A 16,675-nucleotide genomic window follows, 5' to 3' on the forward strand; every position below is an offset into this window, starting at 1 on the left:
GCACAGTTAATTAAAAAAATAATTCAACCAGTTGGCAGCCCTATTTTTGCTTTGGTGGTTAGCAGACAAATAAAAAGGAGCTCACTCAGCACACACTTTCTTTTAGAACTGCTTGGGGGGTGTTCAAATATCCACTGATTTTGGTGGGGCAAGAGTGGGGCGCTGACTCACAGTCTGGGATCTGGTGCCTAGAGGACCCTTCCAGATGATTGTTTTATTACTGTGCAATAAATATGCAGTTGCTAATCTGGTAGGGGTGGGGGTGAGGAGAGGAGAGGAGAGGGGAAGGCTGACACATATTTTCTAAAGTAGGGCTTTTCTTTTAGGAATATTGTGTTTTCAGAACATACTAGCAATTCCCTGCACAAGTAAGCCATCTGTCTGAAGTTCGTATTTAGGGATTTTTCCAGCTAGTGATTCTATTTCAAGGTTCTATTGGCTCCACAGCATTCTGTGATGTTCTCCCATTCTTGGATAACTATATTCTACGTTATAATTATAGACTATTTTATTTTATACGTGTCTTGTCTATTTTTTTAAATTATTTATCTACAGTCAAAATTGCTCCCTACTGTTCAGTCCAGAAATCCTGGACTGTTCTGTTGAATTTCCCACATGAGTGATTTTGTTTAGTTCTAGGCTATACTTTTTTTTCCCCTTTGGCCCTGAAATGCACGGATGGTGAACAGGCTGCCCCCCGAAACTACTCCGAGCTTCTCCGCACAAGACTGTGCTTGAATTCTGGAGAGGAATAGAATATTTTAATAAAACCCATCGGCTCCATTTCTTAGGAGCCTTCCCTTCCCCTTATTGGTTGAACAGAGCACCTCTGTCACCTTTTAACATAATAATTGATCCAAATGGCTCTACAGGTGAGGTTGGCACTATCCGCCTGGAATTTAGTTTGATACTGATTTGTTTGTTTGTTTACATATTTTCTGCAGTGTTGTGTCTGAACAGTCCCTGAGTATACATGAATCCGTCAGTCAGAGAACTGTGTGTCTTCAGACACATCCTGAAGCAAGGTTTTGCTTTGTAAGTCTTATGGGCTAGAAATACAAAGTAAAGATAGGTTTACTGAAGCTTGGTGGAAATGATGCGCAGGAAATTTGGCTCCATTTCTTGGTTATCAGTTAGCTTCTTCTGCACAGTCACAGCCCGTGAAAGCGCAGAAATACAGTGCAGGAATTTAGAGGCAGATTCAGATAACCACTAACTGTTAACTGGCTGAAATGTTGGCATGTACTAAACCAGTTGGATGCATGCATATATAGGTGGGAGGGAATGGCTCGTTTAATCATCTACATAGTTCTGATATTCACATCCATATTCTGTTTGCTTAAGACTAAGCGAAGGGGCTTAACTTTTATACTGCTATGATTACATATAAAGGCTGGCTTGAATATTATCTAGGCACAAATATATACACTAGAACTTTAATACTCTCCCCCCTATTTTTTAAAAGCATTTCAGAGGGGAATCAATTTGAAGTAACTAGAAAAGTCGTATGGAAGGAGATATTTGTTTCTTTTCCTGCCCACCATTTCTCAGATCAGCCTTCCAAAATGGTCCCTTATGAAGGCTGGCCCCTATAAATATAACATTGAAATCCTTGAAGGGCAGCCACTTCAGAAAGCTGGGGACAGAGAAAAGTTTAAGCACTGCTTTCCCACTATTGTGTTTTCAATATCTTTGTCTGAAATGGTTTTCTTTTAATCAGAGTGCACTGGAGTTGGGCAGCTAATAAATTCAAATAAATGGAATAAAATCATCATATTCTTTTAGACCTCTAATAGATGCATTAGTATATATGGGCTAGATTCATACAACATCCATAACTGTTATTGGATTAACCCATTTGTAAATTTGCACAACACATTGAGTCATTAAACTTAACATGCTGTGTGAATGCAGCCATGAGGCCTTTCACTAACGTGATTGTGCTATGCTACTGCAGCTGCCATGGTCGCATTATTGGTAATGTTTTGATATCCAGCTATGAAACACATTATTTTGATTTATCATAAACTCGACAAATTTATGCCATGAGCACTGAATACTAGCTCTTTATGGAAGTTTGAGAACATAGTTAAGGCTAATGGATGGATCGCAATTCTCTGTGCTCAGAAGTTAAATAAAAACTGGGCTCTGTGCCCAGGGAAACTAGCAATTCTGCATAGAAAACCTTTATCTTATTCTGATTGGCTACCTGCAGCAAACTTCCTCTTCACTAACACACAGGCAGTGTGATTTGAAGTAATTAAAGAATAATGTATTTGTTTGCTGCAGAAGACCTTTTTACCATCACATATGTAAGCTGGGGGTGGGGGTTGTTCTTTGTTTACAACATGTTAGAAACATGGTTGAAAATGAAAGCTGAAATATCTCAGGATTCTAGCAAGATTTGTTAAATTGACTCAAGAACTTATCATACATGTTTCCCACCCCTTCCTTAATCATGAGAGTTGATTGTACAGTTAGAAAAAGGCCAATCAGCAGGGAATAGATTGCATGAAGTATAGGAAGAGAACTAAAGATAGAGTGAAAGTGAGGAATATTTGGGTAGGAGTGAGGCTGTTAAAGGCAGAAGGGCCAGGAAGGGTGGTGGGTTGTTGGAAATGTACTTGCATAGCTTCATAGCATCTCTGCTTATTTTTGTAATCAAACAGAATAACTTCCCTAAGGACTTTGTGGAGCCCTAGTCATTTAATGTTTTAAGTCAGGCAGATCTCTCTGTTTTGTGTATATTGTGTGTATATGTGTTTTAACATGAACATTTATCAGGAAGGAATGATCAAGTATGGGTATGTAGCTTTTGTAGTAAATAAATGGCAAATAATGTTTGTTTTGGGATACAGGCACTGGGAGAGAAAAGAGGTAGATTCAGTTTAATACTGTTCTAAGGAGTTCCTTTATTTGAAGTCTTTGTCTGATTAAAGTATTTAGAAGATTAGAATGGGGTGGTTGATTTTTTTAGCCAGGATGGATGCTATGCCCATTTAGTAGAAGTCAAATCATCTTCTGTTGTTAGGTTATTTTCAGTGGTCTACAAAATATCTTAACATGGAAATAGATTTTGTTTCTTTACCTGTGGCTTCCTCTCCAGGTGCAGTTGCATGAGGGTGGAAAAATACAGCTTTCTCAATATGGTTAAACCAGAAAGCAAAACGCATTTGTCATCCAACAGCAGCATATGAGGGTTTATTACAAGCTGTGATTTTGATTAGCAAGCCCAGCTAATCATTAAAGCTTTCTGTTAACTAAGTTAGCAAGGCTTAGCTTTTTTTTTCTTTCCTGCCACACAGGGCAAAGTGTATATCTGTTATATTTACTGCCAGGCAACAGATTTAGAGAAGAGGAGTGGCAAGTGGTATATAGAAACCATTCTTCCCCCTCCAGTGTGGTGAAGTGGCCTAGTATGCAGTTCTGCCTTGCACTATGTTGAAAGAGTCTATTTTAAAACTGCAGTTTGAATTGGTTTATATTGTTGTGTTTGGGTATGTATGGATTCTACTTGTGTTTTTATTTTAAATCACTCTGAAAGCTTTTAGCTGTATGGCATTTAGTACATTTTAGAACGAAAAAACACACGTATACCCATTTTTAGCTTCATAATCTAATTGAAAAATTTGCCTTGATTTTGCTTAATGTCTTCATCCCTAAAAAGGTAAGACTGACTCTAGGTTCAGACTTTTCCAAAATGCTGCTTGGTTTTGTTACACTTCAAAATGTGTGATATCTATGCCTTGAAGGGACAGAATGACATGGCTTATCCATCCATCCCAGAAAATATATTGAGATTGTTCCTCTCCTTCTGATGATCTTGCTGTTTATGCTACCTCTTAATATCTGAACCACACATTATCCAACATTCAAGTTTATCTTTCATCCCTATATTTGTAGAATGCCTCTTTTGCTTTTAAAAAGTCTTGGTTTAGTTTCTGGCATCTCCAGAAAGGGCAAAAATCTGGAGGGCCATTGCCAGCATATTAAAATCTCTCTTCAACTTGGGCACCCTCCTGAACTGTGGATCTCAACTCCCAGAATTCCCAGCCACCATGACTATTGCTGTGAAGCTGATACAGTAGTTGCAGAGCCAACATTTAGAGGGTGCTCAGGTTGGGGAGAAAAGTCTGCATTATAGATAATATCTCTCACCTGTGACAAAGTTTTGATCTAAGGCATTTTCTTATATATCTAATTCTTCCAGTGTACACTTTATTTTCTTCTGAAAAATCAAAAAGAACCCTTTTTACTGAATATAGCTGGGGGCGGGGGTGTTCGTATTTGAAAATTGGAAAGACAAGTGTGGGATATCCTCTAGTTTTGAGGTGGACATTGGAGGGGAAAGTTGCCAGAAGAATAGTTATGGTAAATCTTCCTCCCTAACTTGTTTCTGATTGCGATTGAAGTAGCAGGGTCTTCTAGATCTAACTGGGCAGCTAGTTCCAGATTGACTTTATAAATATGAAGGCAGGGGTTATCCAGAAATAGCAGCTTTCCTGCTGTAGAGTTACCAAATTGTCTATACTGTACTTCTGTTTGCATTCAGACTACAGTACTTACATTGAATTATTGCTACTCAGTTCATATTCAGCCAGGACCACGGTCAATATGTGCTGTGTTACATCCTGGATTGGCCAGTGGTCAAGAAATAACTTACTGCTTGATTGTTTGCTAGAACCAGCTGAGATCACTTGGTCTATACACTTGTCACATCTTTGTGGTTGTGCAAACTGAATCTCAGTAAGAACAGGATGCTCTCTGATCTGAAAGCCCCTGGCTGAAGTCACAGCAATATATAAAATGCTTAAGAAAGATGTTACATGAATTCTAAGAAGTTTGACTGTACGTCGTCAATCATGGACACTGATTCACTAGCTGTGAGGTTCTGATACAAATTTGGTATCTCTCCGTGCTGAATTATTTTTCATATATAATGCTTTCCCTTTATTGACTTACTTTGGTTTGGAAGGGAAAAATGTCTGTATGAAAACCAAACAAGAATGTAGTAATCTGTAAGATCCTAACAGATGTACACTAAATAAAACAATTGCTTGCATGATCTTTACCTATGGGCTTACACAGTAGTATTCTCCAACCTGATATGCTGGAACTGCAACTCCCAAAATTGCCAGCCTGCCTGCCAGCTTGAGGAAGGCTTCTGCGCGTAGTTTTCTATATGCCATGTATGAAAGAGCATTCAACTCCCCATAACATTTATACTTGCATATCTTCCCAATGGGACAAGGTTCCAAAGCTACAATGGCTTTTGCCATGGACTTGCTAATTTGGTAGATAGATATCAGGTGAAAGGACAGATAGGTAAACTGGAGTTGTGCAGCCTACAGCAGATAGGGCAAAATTGAACTATAAATTGCAGGCTGGTAGTTTGGAAACAACTGAGTAGTTTTTCCAAGTGACAAGCTATCAGATCCAGGAAGCCAGCACTCTTAAAAGTATAATTAATTGGACCATTGAGCTGATTCTTTTATATACTGACCATGAGACCAGAAGCATTATGAGCTTGTACCTGAATCTCCTGGCTGGAGAGTTAACTCTTACTCAGATAAAGGATATCAGTGCCTGACCCATACACAGAAACCCTGGCATACATTACCTTTGTAATTGTGGGAATTACATTGTTCTGGGGAAATTGTACTATGGCTGTGTTGTTGCCTATTTCAATTTATGAATGGGATTGTTTGTTATGGGAGGTAGAGGAACAGGCTCCCACCCACACAACCTCCTATGCCTGTTTGGAGTGAGCAATAATCTCTACAGGTCTAAGCAACATCACCTTAGGTCATACAGCTCAGTAACAGAGCTGTGAACCTTGTCCATCCACCTCCTTCTGTTATTTTTTTCTCAAGAGACTGATAGTCCTGTGATAAGCGCCAGACAGAAACTCAGTGTGACTTTCAGATTGACTCACTCAGTAGGGGTGGGGAAGTGCTGTGCAAACAAGCATGGTTGCAAAGAGGAAGGCTTGGAGTCACTCTGGCTGCTGGGAAAGCAATAAAAATGACCCCTGCCATATAATGCCCCTGTTTTGAGTGGCACATCCTGGCATCTGCAATGAGATTTTAAGTCAAGGTCACTTCTTTTGATGCTGGAGTTTGTTTGCTTAGCTCTTCCTGCCAACCTTATGGCATAGCTTCTACAGATTTACTTTTTGCTGGGGGGTGGGAGGAGCAGCAGGTGAAATGATTGGGCATATGGCATCATAACAGAATTAGAGCATGTAAGGGAGATAAGGATTCTCTCTCTAGCAACTCTTTCTTTCTTTCTTTCTTTCTTTCTTTCTTTCTTTCTTTCTTTCTTTCTTTCTTTCTTTCTTTCTTTCTTTCTTTCTTTCTCCTTCCTTCCTTCCTTCCTTCCTTCCTTCCTTCCATCCATCCATCCATCCATCCATCCATCCATCCATCCATCCATCCATCCATCCACAATTTTCTCCAGACTGGAAGTTTGCTTTCTGATTTGGTTTAGCTATTAACAGTGAGTGGAACCTAATGACCAAGAGACTTGGGTTATATATCAGAAAATCCTGATTTGATTCTCACTTTGCCCTGAACTAATTTAGAGGCACCTACTGTTAGCCCTCTCCTTCCTACAGTTTTTGGATAATAATACTTAACTAATATATGTGAAATATTTTTAAAAATCACTATAAAATGCCAAAGTGTTACTGTCAATTATAGTTAAGATTCTGTGCAATCTTAGTGACAGAGTAATTTAAATTTGTATTCCACATGGATTGGATGATTTAAATTTCCATCCCAGATTAATGGTTATCCTATTTCAAATCTATCATTAGATACTGTATGTTTAATAGGTTTACAGAAAGCAAGTTCGCTCTATGGTAAGACTGTAGCCCTCCAGATGTTTCTAAATATAAACCGCCGGCAGCCTCACTCCTTGTAGTAAGTTCTAAAGGATGTTGGGAGTTGTTGTTCAGCAACAATTAGAAGTCCACAAGTTGTGGGCTCCTGGCTTCTGGGCCTTTTTATTTTGTTCTGTTTTGAGGTTATGTGCTAGATCAGGCACTGAGATGTAATTCCATTTCCTTACCCAAAAGGATACATGATTTAACACAGGGCAGCCTTGGCAATCTGACATTTGATAGTGTAGACAGCACAACCTTTGCTGGTCCCAGTCAAATGATTTCTCCTTATTGAATAGAAAATTTGGAAGATGGAGAGCAGGAATGGAATGTGAGTCTTGGTCAGTGGTGTGCTGGAGCTGGCTCATATTGGCTTGTGAGAGCTGATTACTGATTTTTTGGAAAGTTTGTGAACCAGTTGAAAGCAGAGCTCAGCCCTGATGCCCAACATGCAATCAGCTGTTTGGTGGCCAGTGGTACAGCACAGCACCAGCAATGGAGCCGGCAGAGCCAATTGTTAAATATTTATCAGCACACTATGGGTCTTGGGTATGTTGGACTGGTCCACATAGGAGCCCTAAGTATAACTTCTGCAAGAGACCTCTAAATAACCAGTACTGACAACAGGTCCCACAGTCAGTGGAAGGCCACTTTCCAGCCCCTTATTTTAGCCTGTTCTTGCTTCCTTTGTGTATGTGTAAAGCAGACCTCAGTCTTGCCCTTTTTGTGTTAGCAGAAGACATTACGGTACTTTCCAGGTGTGATTATACTGTCTCTCTCCAGCATCCAGGGTTTGGCCATGAAGAGTAAGAGTAAGGATGAGACCAGCGATACAGACAGCGGCATCATAATTCAGTCTGGTAAGTGACTAATGGGGGAATTTCTTCTTGTAAAAATGCAGACATCTCCTGGATGCTTTCCTGTGTCAACAAGTTTAAGCAACAGTGCATGCTCTGCTGGGGTCTTTCTTCTGTGACTTGCTGTAGACTGAGGTTGGATTAGGCCAGACTCTGTTGCTGTAGCTACCAGTCATTTGTTGCAATTGACACAGAGTACAACTGTGCACAGAATCCCATGCTTTGTTAGTCATGGCTGGCCCAACAGTCAGAGTTTATCAGTGTAACTTTATTCCAGGTGGGCTATGATATAGCCCAAAATATTCACATTGGGCTGGTGGAGGGCAACCTTGCAGAATAGGAGTTGATCTTAGACAAGAACATATAGAGCTAGGAGCTGGTGACATCAATAGTCGTGTTAGATTTGAGGGAATGATATGGCAGGGTGGAGTCTTCTCTTTGGCCTGATGCTTGCCATTCATCTTGCACTGCAAAACAATTGTTTTTTAATAGCTCTGAAATATGGGCCAGCTGTTATATTGAAGAATTAATCCCTTGTTTTTTTGAGTAGGCAGACTCTTGAGAAGTTATTTCATTAGAAACCTAAGCATGAAATATGTGGCATTCTTTTTGCATGAGTGTTGTCAGATGCGTTATACTTCTTTAGTTATTTCTAAACTTTAGAAATTGCTATCCCACTGAAATTGCTAAAAAAGCTTTGAGCTGCATACTTTTGTAGGAAAAGAAAATAATCAAGCCACACATCAGCTAGGACAATGCATATACAGTTAAATTCTTCCTTGGGTAGGAAAATGGTATATGTGCTGTGCTGTGTGCTGATCCATAGTTTATTTTAATCATAGTTTGTTGAATAAATCACAGGAGCTAAGTATACACATTACACTAAGCCAAAACAAAGCAGGCTATCTTACAATCTGGCAGCATTCATAAACCCGACCTCTGATATGTCTCTGGTTTTAGAGTCTTTCTCCATACAGGCAAGGCACATATGGTCAAGCCCACTGATTCCTCTTTTTTTCAGGATGGGTTGGTCACTCTCACAAACAAACCATGGTATCCATAACACAAGGTAGCTCTAAAAAAAGAGCTGATGTGGATTGTTCCAATGATGATGTAGTCCAACTGCCAACAAGACATACTCTCTTGTGGTCTGGGCAGGGTGCAAACCTGGTTTTTCTTTCTAGCCTGTTGGATAAAAGCATTAGGAAGTACAAGCATAATGAAAAAGCATTTTCTTCACTCCAGAAATGTTTGGAACTGCAAAAAGCTCAGCTGTGACACATCTAGCTGGATTTCTTATTTTGGGAAGGAAAGCTAGTTCCATCTGCACCTGGAAAGTTTACTTTGAAGCAAATAAATTAGGGAATTCAACATACAACCTCTACTTCCTCAAAAAAATTCTTTCAGGTCCCAGGAGCTGAATATACTACAGCACATCTGAATAAGGACTGTTCTTTCTTCAGTGCCACCTAAGTTAAAGTATGCTGTCAGAATCTTGCCCTGCCCTACATCATGAATCATGTATATGGAACACGTTGTTAGTGCTCTCTTGGATTCAAACCTGTATGGGCTGATATCATATGGCTTGAAAGGAATCAGAGAGCTAACCAAGTGTCTGATCCTGTGGAAGAAGTTCTGAGCAGAATCCTATTAAGTGAGAGCCCTGATACTTTATTTTAAGGCTTTAAAAATCAGTGCCTGGCATTTCTTCTTTCTCAGTCTATGGACAGAGCAATAAATAAATTTGCTTTCTTTGCAAATAAGCCTAACATTTAGGAATATTGGCCTTAGGCCTTGTTTTTATCTTGTCTGTAGCAACCTTGACCTGCCTATTGTCTGTGAAGTGGAGCTAATCAGCCCTTGCTGTTGGACACATTCCATGCCTCATCTGATGAGCTTCAGAAGAGCTCTTTTGATGTTAAACACAGTTTTGTGATAACAGTGTCATTGGTCTTTGAAGATACATTTGCAATTCCTGCCTGCGGCTCAAGGAAGCTGCCAAAGGCCATCTCTGTCTGACTAATCAAATATTCCTGCTTTCTTTTCTCCATTGGCTGACAAATCAAACTTTACTTGTTTTTTTCCCCTTCTTTCAGGACCAGATAGCCCCATGGCTGCAATGAAGGACTTGACACAAGCCATGAGGAAGCAGCAGAAGGCACTGGAGGAACGTCTGGAAGCCTGTTTGCAAGAACTGCGAAGACTGTGTTTGCGTGAAGCGGTAAGGGGCCAAGAAAGTTGTAGAGTTGTCAATCTTATTAGGGACCTGTAAGGTGCATTGCTACAGAAAAGAAGGCATGTCTGGAAGGGACATGGAAAATGGGAAGGGCTTTCTATAGAGATCAAGTGATTCCTAGGCTTAGTGTGAGGACAGTGAAAGAGGAAAATGGATCTCATGGACACTTGGTCTGTTATAGAAGCTCATACATCATTTAAGAAATAGCTTAGTAAAGCAACCCATATCTTTTAATTAAATCTACAGTTAAAGAGCCTCCCTTGAAGTTCCTTAATAAACCTGATGACTTTTTTTCCTTTGTCCTAGTGTGCAGCAGTTAGTTGAAATGTGAATATGGAAATTTCTACCAAATAAAATCCATCACATCAAGCCATTGTTATCCTCTGTGACAACGCATAAACATAACACAAAAAAGTTAATATGTTAATATCAAACCTGTCTTCAACTGATTCCCTATTGGGAGTCTCCTCAAGAACATTCTTTTGTCTCTAGAATCTAGTTCTTCCCCTGGATCAGTTCACTGACTGTCTTGCTAATTCTTTGATTGACTGATCACCAACTTCTAAAAAGCCTTTGAAAATAATTGGTGTAGGAATTAGTTTGCAATGGACTCAGTCCTGGATATTTCTCCTATCATCAATTTATGATAGTTCTCTCTGCCTGAAATTAACTGAGGGCTGTTTGGGAAATAAGAAAAAGTCAAAGCTAACTACATACCAATCCCATTAAAATGAATGTGAAATTATTTATCTCTTTTTATTGACATGTATTTTCAGGCCCTGTGACTGAGTGCAAATTCAAAAAGTTAAATAAAATACATGGTGGTGCTATGCTAAATGGATACATTAGACATTGCCCATGCCCCTTTGGCAATTAGCTCCAGCAGCCATCTCAGCTAAATTGCTGCTTGAGGCAGCAGAACAAATAGCATCCTATTTCCAGGTCCAGGTATGCAGTGCTCAAGGCCAATCAAATCATTATGGCACCAGCAGCAGAAAAATCACATAAATATCTCCCCTCCTACTTGGCAGGAGAAATACATTAATAAATTAAATAATTACAGATATGCTACTCTTGCATGATACTCACTTCAGCTGCATAAGGCAGCTGCCTTACATTGCCTAACTATAAGGCCCTCCCTGCTGCATGACTCAGTAATGACTTGGGCTGCTTCTCCTTTTTTTCTTGGCAGGAATTGACAGGAATGCTTTCTTCAGAGTATCCTCTGAAACCAGGAGAGAAGCCCCCAAAGGTCCGCCGTCGAATTGGTGCTGCTTTCAAACTGGATGACAAGGCTATTCTTTCAGGAGCAGTAAGAAGCATCTTGCTCTCAGCTGTCTTGGGTTTAGAGAATGTGGATGAGCACAGACATTAGAGCTATCCAGAGGTGGTGCTTCCTGCATCAGCATGTAAATGTTAATGGATTCCAGAAAGACAGAAAAATAATTTCCCATTGTCTTGCAATTAAATCATGCCCACAATTAGTTTAATTAGGAAAGAGGTTCTAGAAATCCCTGCTTGATATCCTGGTCTCCAAAGATGCCTGAGCAGGATCACTAGATCAGCACCTAATTTTGCTTGCTGTGGTAGTTAATAGCAACAGTCATGGGAACTTCTGATGCTAGAGTTTTTTGGAACAGGATGGAAGAACAGTAGTTTTGCTACGCTGGTAATCATGGCTGTGAACAAGTCTGGCACCTGTCTTTTTTTAACCCTGTTCTGTAAGGACTCCCTGTTAATCTTCTTAAGATTAATTAAGATCTCTTAATCTTTATCAGACCATCTCAGCAAAGATCAGGCCAACATTCTGAAACTTAAAAATTTGTATAGGGTCAGCCATAAAGCAACAGAATGTAGTTCAGTTGTAGAAACATTGATACTGAGAGAAGATACGTTCTTCCTCCTAGTTGGCTGGTTTTATACACCTTGAACATTTTGTACCTGCAATTCTTTTCATAGTGTTAGGTGCTTCTGTGTAGAAGGATCCCAATGCTGCCAGTCAAAAGCCAATATATAGCAATTCCCATAGGAATATCCTGGCAAATAAAAAAAGACAAGAATACCCTCAGATTCCAAATGAAAGATTCCTAGTAGCATTCTGTAAATGAGACAGAACAGTTTCATAATTAAAGCCCTATCTAGGAGCACAGAAATCATTTTTATAAAACAGGAAGCCAACTTTTATAGAAACATGGTTTGTTTTATGCATGAAGCTCAGTCTCCCTTTGAAAACTAGTTCAACTAATCCAGAAAACTTTTTTCTCTATAGAAAAAGATTGCATGAGATTTTTACCAGCTATGAATTCCCAGTAAAGAAAACGTGTCAGAAAGTAGTTCTCAGCAGAGAGGGAATGGTAGATAAATCATCCCAAAGGGATGTGAAAGCTTCAGGATCAAAGATGTGGGGTGCAGTGTCTCTTATGCAAATTGTCTCCCTCCTGCCTTTCCCCTGTACTCAGTTTTACTAATCTAAGTTAAGGCGGCATGTGCTGTGCTGTTTATTCTCTCTGTAAGTTCCCCTCAGTGAGAGGCATAGAGCATGGTGCTAAATGAAATTGTTCTTTTGCAAGCCCATTGCTTCTCTTTTTTACACACACATACACACAGACTCACAGGCATGCACTTGTACATTTACATGCTATTCTAACCTTGGGAGGGTTTTTTCCTTAACCTCCAGCTCACTGAAATATTGCTTACTACGTTGTGCTTTCCTCCTCAACTATTAGGAACCTGTTGTACTGGAAACAGAAGATATCTGCTTAGTCTGTAGATAGTTTTCTTCATCCGGTTTGCTAGGTTCAGCAGGCAGCTGGGAGTTCTGCCCTAGACATCAGTCCAGTAGAATATATAAAGGAGCACGCCCTTTTCACTGCAGATTACTTAAATCCAAAATAATCATCACCTAAATCTCTAAATTGGATTAGCATCCCTACTCTGCTCATAAGCATGCCTTGAAAAAGCTGAAAATCATTCTTTGTGATTGCTCTTTAATCATTTTAGCTGCAAATGTGACAGGAAGATTAAATTTGGCAAGGGAAGCATCAGTAATCTTGTGCAGTATTATCATGGTCCATCCTTTTCCCATAGTACTTTTTTTTAGTACTTTTTTTATCCCGCCTTTATTATTTTTATAAATAACTCAAGGCAGTGAACATAGTTAATACTCCTTCCTTCTCCTATTTTCCCCACAACAACAACCCTATGAGGTGAGTTGGGGTGAGAGAGAGTGACTGGCCCAAAGTCACCCAGCCGGCTTTGATGCCTAAGGCGGAACTAGAACTCACAGTCTCCCGCTTTCTAGCCTGGTGCCTTAACCATTAGACCAAACTGGCTCCTATAACTCCAGAAACCATGATAGTATAGAGTATGGCTAGTATTTTATGCCTAGCATGACCTTGCCCTGTTTGTTTTTCTTTGTTTATTGAATGTTAAAAATAAAAAAGAGAACTATTAGGAAAATTGATTGGATCTCGTATAGTGTATTTTGCACACTGAGTCTCAGCATAATTATGTGAATCATGAAAAATTTTCAAGGGCAATAAGACAGCCCTAAGGTCATAGTCAGAGCATGAAAGGAGATGTTATTTCCAGAAGAATTATCTTCAGCATAGGCTCCAATTAAATTACCTTTCTTCCTATACTCATAATGCCTGAAGGAGCTTCATTCTGTTTTCTCCGTCTATTGTTACACCTGTAGATCTTCTCATACTAAGAATGGTCTGTGCATATTATTGCAAGGGAATTCTGGAATCTTTTCTGCAGCTGAGGACAGGGAAGTGCTGGTTTTCAGCAGACTATAGTTGCCTAGCCGATCCAACATGGATCTAAGTGGCAGTTCTGTTAGTTTGTGAGCCATCAGGATTGTTGTTACTCATGTGCCACAGATTTTTGTGACATGTTGCCTGGAACAGCACTCATTCTCATTCATTGAGCAAAACAAACAAACATATGATTCTTTTGTGCCAGAGTCTTTTTGTCTATGTGAAACAATAATATACTATGCTTTAGAAACATTGATTTCCCCCTCCCTTTTTTTTGTATCTGTTCTCCCCATCCCAGACAAAAGCATCTAGCCTGAAATAATCATTGAAACAAACAAATGTTATTTTCCTCACACAGCAAGGATTTCCTTGCATGTACAGCATCAAACCTAATTCACCCAGATTTCTGTTGCACAAGCCATACAAAACATGGTTGGGATTTACTTCTGTGGAAACCCCCAGATCAGCTTACAATGACTAGGTGTATTACTAGAAAGCATTCAAAAAATGTAACTAGGAAAAAGGGACATATCATATTTGGTTTCCAAGATGTCCACAAAAGGAGCCTTTGGAGCAGAGAAGGGGTGATGATGTCAGAACTACACTGGCTTCTTCAAGGTGGTGATTCAAGGTTCTGACATCTTTAATCCCCCTCTATTCCCTTTAAAAGGCTGGGTCACACCATACTTGCTAAGAACCACTCAGAAATGGCAGATTTTGGAATACACTCTCCGTCTCTTTTCTCCAGGATCCGCTGAGCACACTAGAGAGAGACCTGGCTCTGCAGCTGCAGATTGCTGAAGCTGCTCGGTGTCTTTCCCGGGAAGAGAATCTCGCCAAGCAGGTTCGAAAGCGCCGGAAAAGTGCTGTTCTGAAGGAGGAAAAGAAACTGAAGGAATTGGAGCAAGCACTCAGTGAATATCGCCTAGCAGTCAAGCAGCCGTGCCAGCTAAAGACCACTGCTCCAGCCTTAGAAGGTGAGTGGAATTGGTCTGGAGCAGAGTTATCTAATTCAGGGATGGGCAACGTGTACAATCTCCGAAATAAAGTAAAACAACAACAACAGCCCCACAACCAAATCCAGCCCTGGACATGGTGTGTTGTAGCCATGTTCACTTTGCATCATCTTCCCCAGAGACCATTAGTGGCAGCCTGAGGGTGGGCCACACTTCTGTAATTTATACAAATGCTGGATTGAATTGTTTTGAAATACCTCTTAGATGGCTTGGAAAGCAAAGCTGTAGGTGGATACTTTGGTGAATAAGCCTGCTTTGTCTACAAAAAGAAGGCTTGAAGAGTCAAAGAGGTGGTGGTAATACTACAGTCTACCAAGAGGAGGCTAATGGGTTTATTCTGTATGGCCACTCCAGAGGACAAAATTAAAACCACTTTTGACTGAAGAACTAAAAACCAGGAGGGTAGAGGCAGACACAACAAGTCTTACGAAACCTTATAGACTAATCGTTTATGCTAAAATTGATTTGTTTCTCTTTAAGTTGCCACCAAGTTCTTTGTTATTATGAGGAAGTGGGTTTTGAAATTAGAAAGTTATCAGGAAATGAGACAGAGGTTAGGATTAAGTACATGTCCCCATAAATCTTATGAAACAGGCTAAATGAACTTTTGACAGGTACGGTATGGGCAGAATTCATCCTAGTTCAAAGCAGGAAGCTGACCTTTTATGGCTTTTTCCTGCTGTGATAAGCTACCAAGTGAAATTTTCTGTAAGCGGTTGCCAAAGAGAACTCAAGAAAAAACAGGGAGAGGCAGCTGGAGGAGGAAGCATGTAGAAGCCTGCAGTGAATGACGCAAAACTCCGTGGCATCAGATTTAACCCTTAGAGAGTCAGTAACCTAGCTTAGTTTATCTTCCCAAGCTGTCCACTCCAGTTGTAGTCGGACTACAGCTCTTGGAATTCCCAGCAATATGGTTAACAGACATACTAGCTAGGAATTCTGAAAATTGTAGTGGAAACATGCCTGCAAGGCCCTGGGGGGTGGGGGTGGAGGTGGAGAATTTGATCTAGATTTTTTTTAGTCCCTGTCACTTGCTTTTTACAGAGTGCACTCCTGTGAACATGTAAATGAGAAGTAAGCTCTACTGAACTCAGTCAGACTACTTGCAAATAGAATAAACATATTTTGGACTTCAGTATTAGACTCAGTCCTCGCTCATTCCTTTCCCCCTTCCCAGTAGTTGGCTCTCATATTTTACTAGTTCAGGTATTCTACTAAGGAAATAGCTACGTTGAGAAAACATTCAGTGGGATAACTGGATGGCTTCTTATACTCCCACTTCATTGCTTTTTACCCAAGAATTCCATACGAATTTCCAAGAAATTCCCCCAAATTCCCAAGAATATTTGCAGATGGGAACTTAGTGATTTTTTTTATATCTTGTACTATTTGCTTGGAGTATCTGGAACTCAAAAAGGTGGCTTATTTAAACAAGACCATTGATCTAGCTAGCTACAGTACTGTCTACTGTAACTGTTAGCTGCTTCTTGGGGTTTCAAACAGGGGTCTTTCCCAGCTTTATCTGGAGTTGGCCAGGTTTGAACCTATACCCAAAGATATGCTTTGTTTAATAGAAGAACAATGGCCCATGCAGATTGTGCAGGAGATCTTGTTGACTGAGTGAGATCATCTCCCCTCCCCCCATCTCAGAGTCCACCTTTGCTGAACCATAAAATGAAGCTAGGAGCTGTTAATATCTACCCGTTGTTTCAGAGTGAACCATGTGTAAGCCCTTTGAAATGAATCAGCTTAAGGGCATTTCTCTCTGCATTGGATTATTGCCATGTCTCATCCACACTACATCTAAAGAGTAAAAGGAATTTTGAACTATTCACATTTTGATATTTTGACTGCATGGAAGGATGCTGCCTGAAATGCAAATCTAAATCCTTCAGATTAGTATGTATTCGCTGTATCGTGGA

General features: G+C 40.0%; 1 protein-coding gene across 4 annotated transcripts in view; it reads left to right on the forward strand.

The window, feature by feature from the left end:
- INAVA (innate immunity activator) overlaps nucleotides 1-16,675 on the forward strand; it is a 29,431-nt gene that overhangs the window by 2,352 nt on the left and 10,404 nt on the right. For 3 of the 4 annotated variants that reach the window (XM_088153086.1, XM_088153085.1, XM_088153084.1), the window contains exons 2-5: nucleotides 7,667-7,743; nucleotides 9,837-9,961; nucleotides 11,169-11,288; nucleotides 14,486-14,714. In XM_088153086.1, coding sequence (XP_088009212.1) covers nucleotides 7,683-7,743; nucleotides 9,837-9,961; nucleotides 11,169-11,288; nucleotides 14,486-14,714 — 535 coding nt within the window. In that variant the 5' untranslated portion in view covers nucleotides 7,667-7,682. Of the gene's footprint in view, nucleotides 1-7,619; nucleotides 7,744-9,836; nucleotides 9,962-11,168; nucleotides 11,289-14,485; nucleotides 14,715-16,675 lie in introns of all 4 variants that reach the window. The other variant, XM_088153083.1, reaches the window with a different exon arrangement.

The sequence above is a fragment of the Python bivittatus genome, unplaced genomic scaffold (genome assembly GCF_059951505.1).
Source record: "Python bivittatus isolate LINGU-HERP-01145 unplaced genomic scaffold, Pbiv_v1 ctg000700_np1212, whole genome shotgun sequence".
NCBI classification, from domain to species: domain Eukaryota; kingdom Metazoa; phylum Chordata; class Lepidosauria; order Squamata; family Pythonidae; genus Python; species Python bivittatus.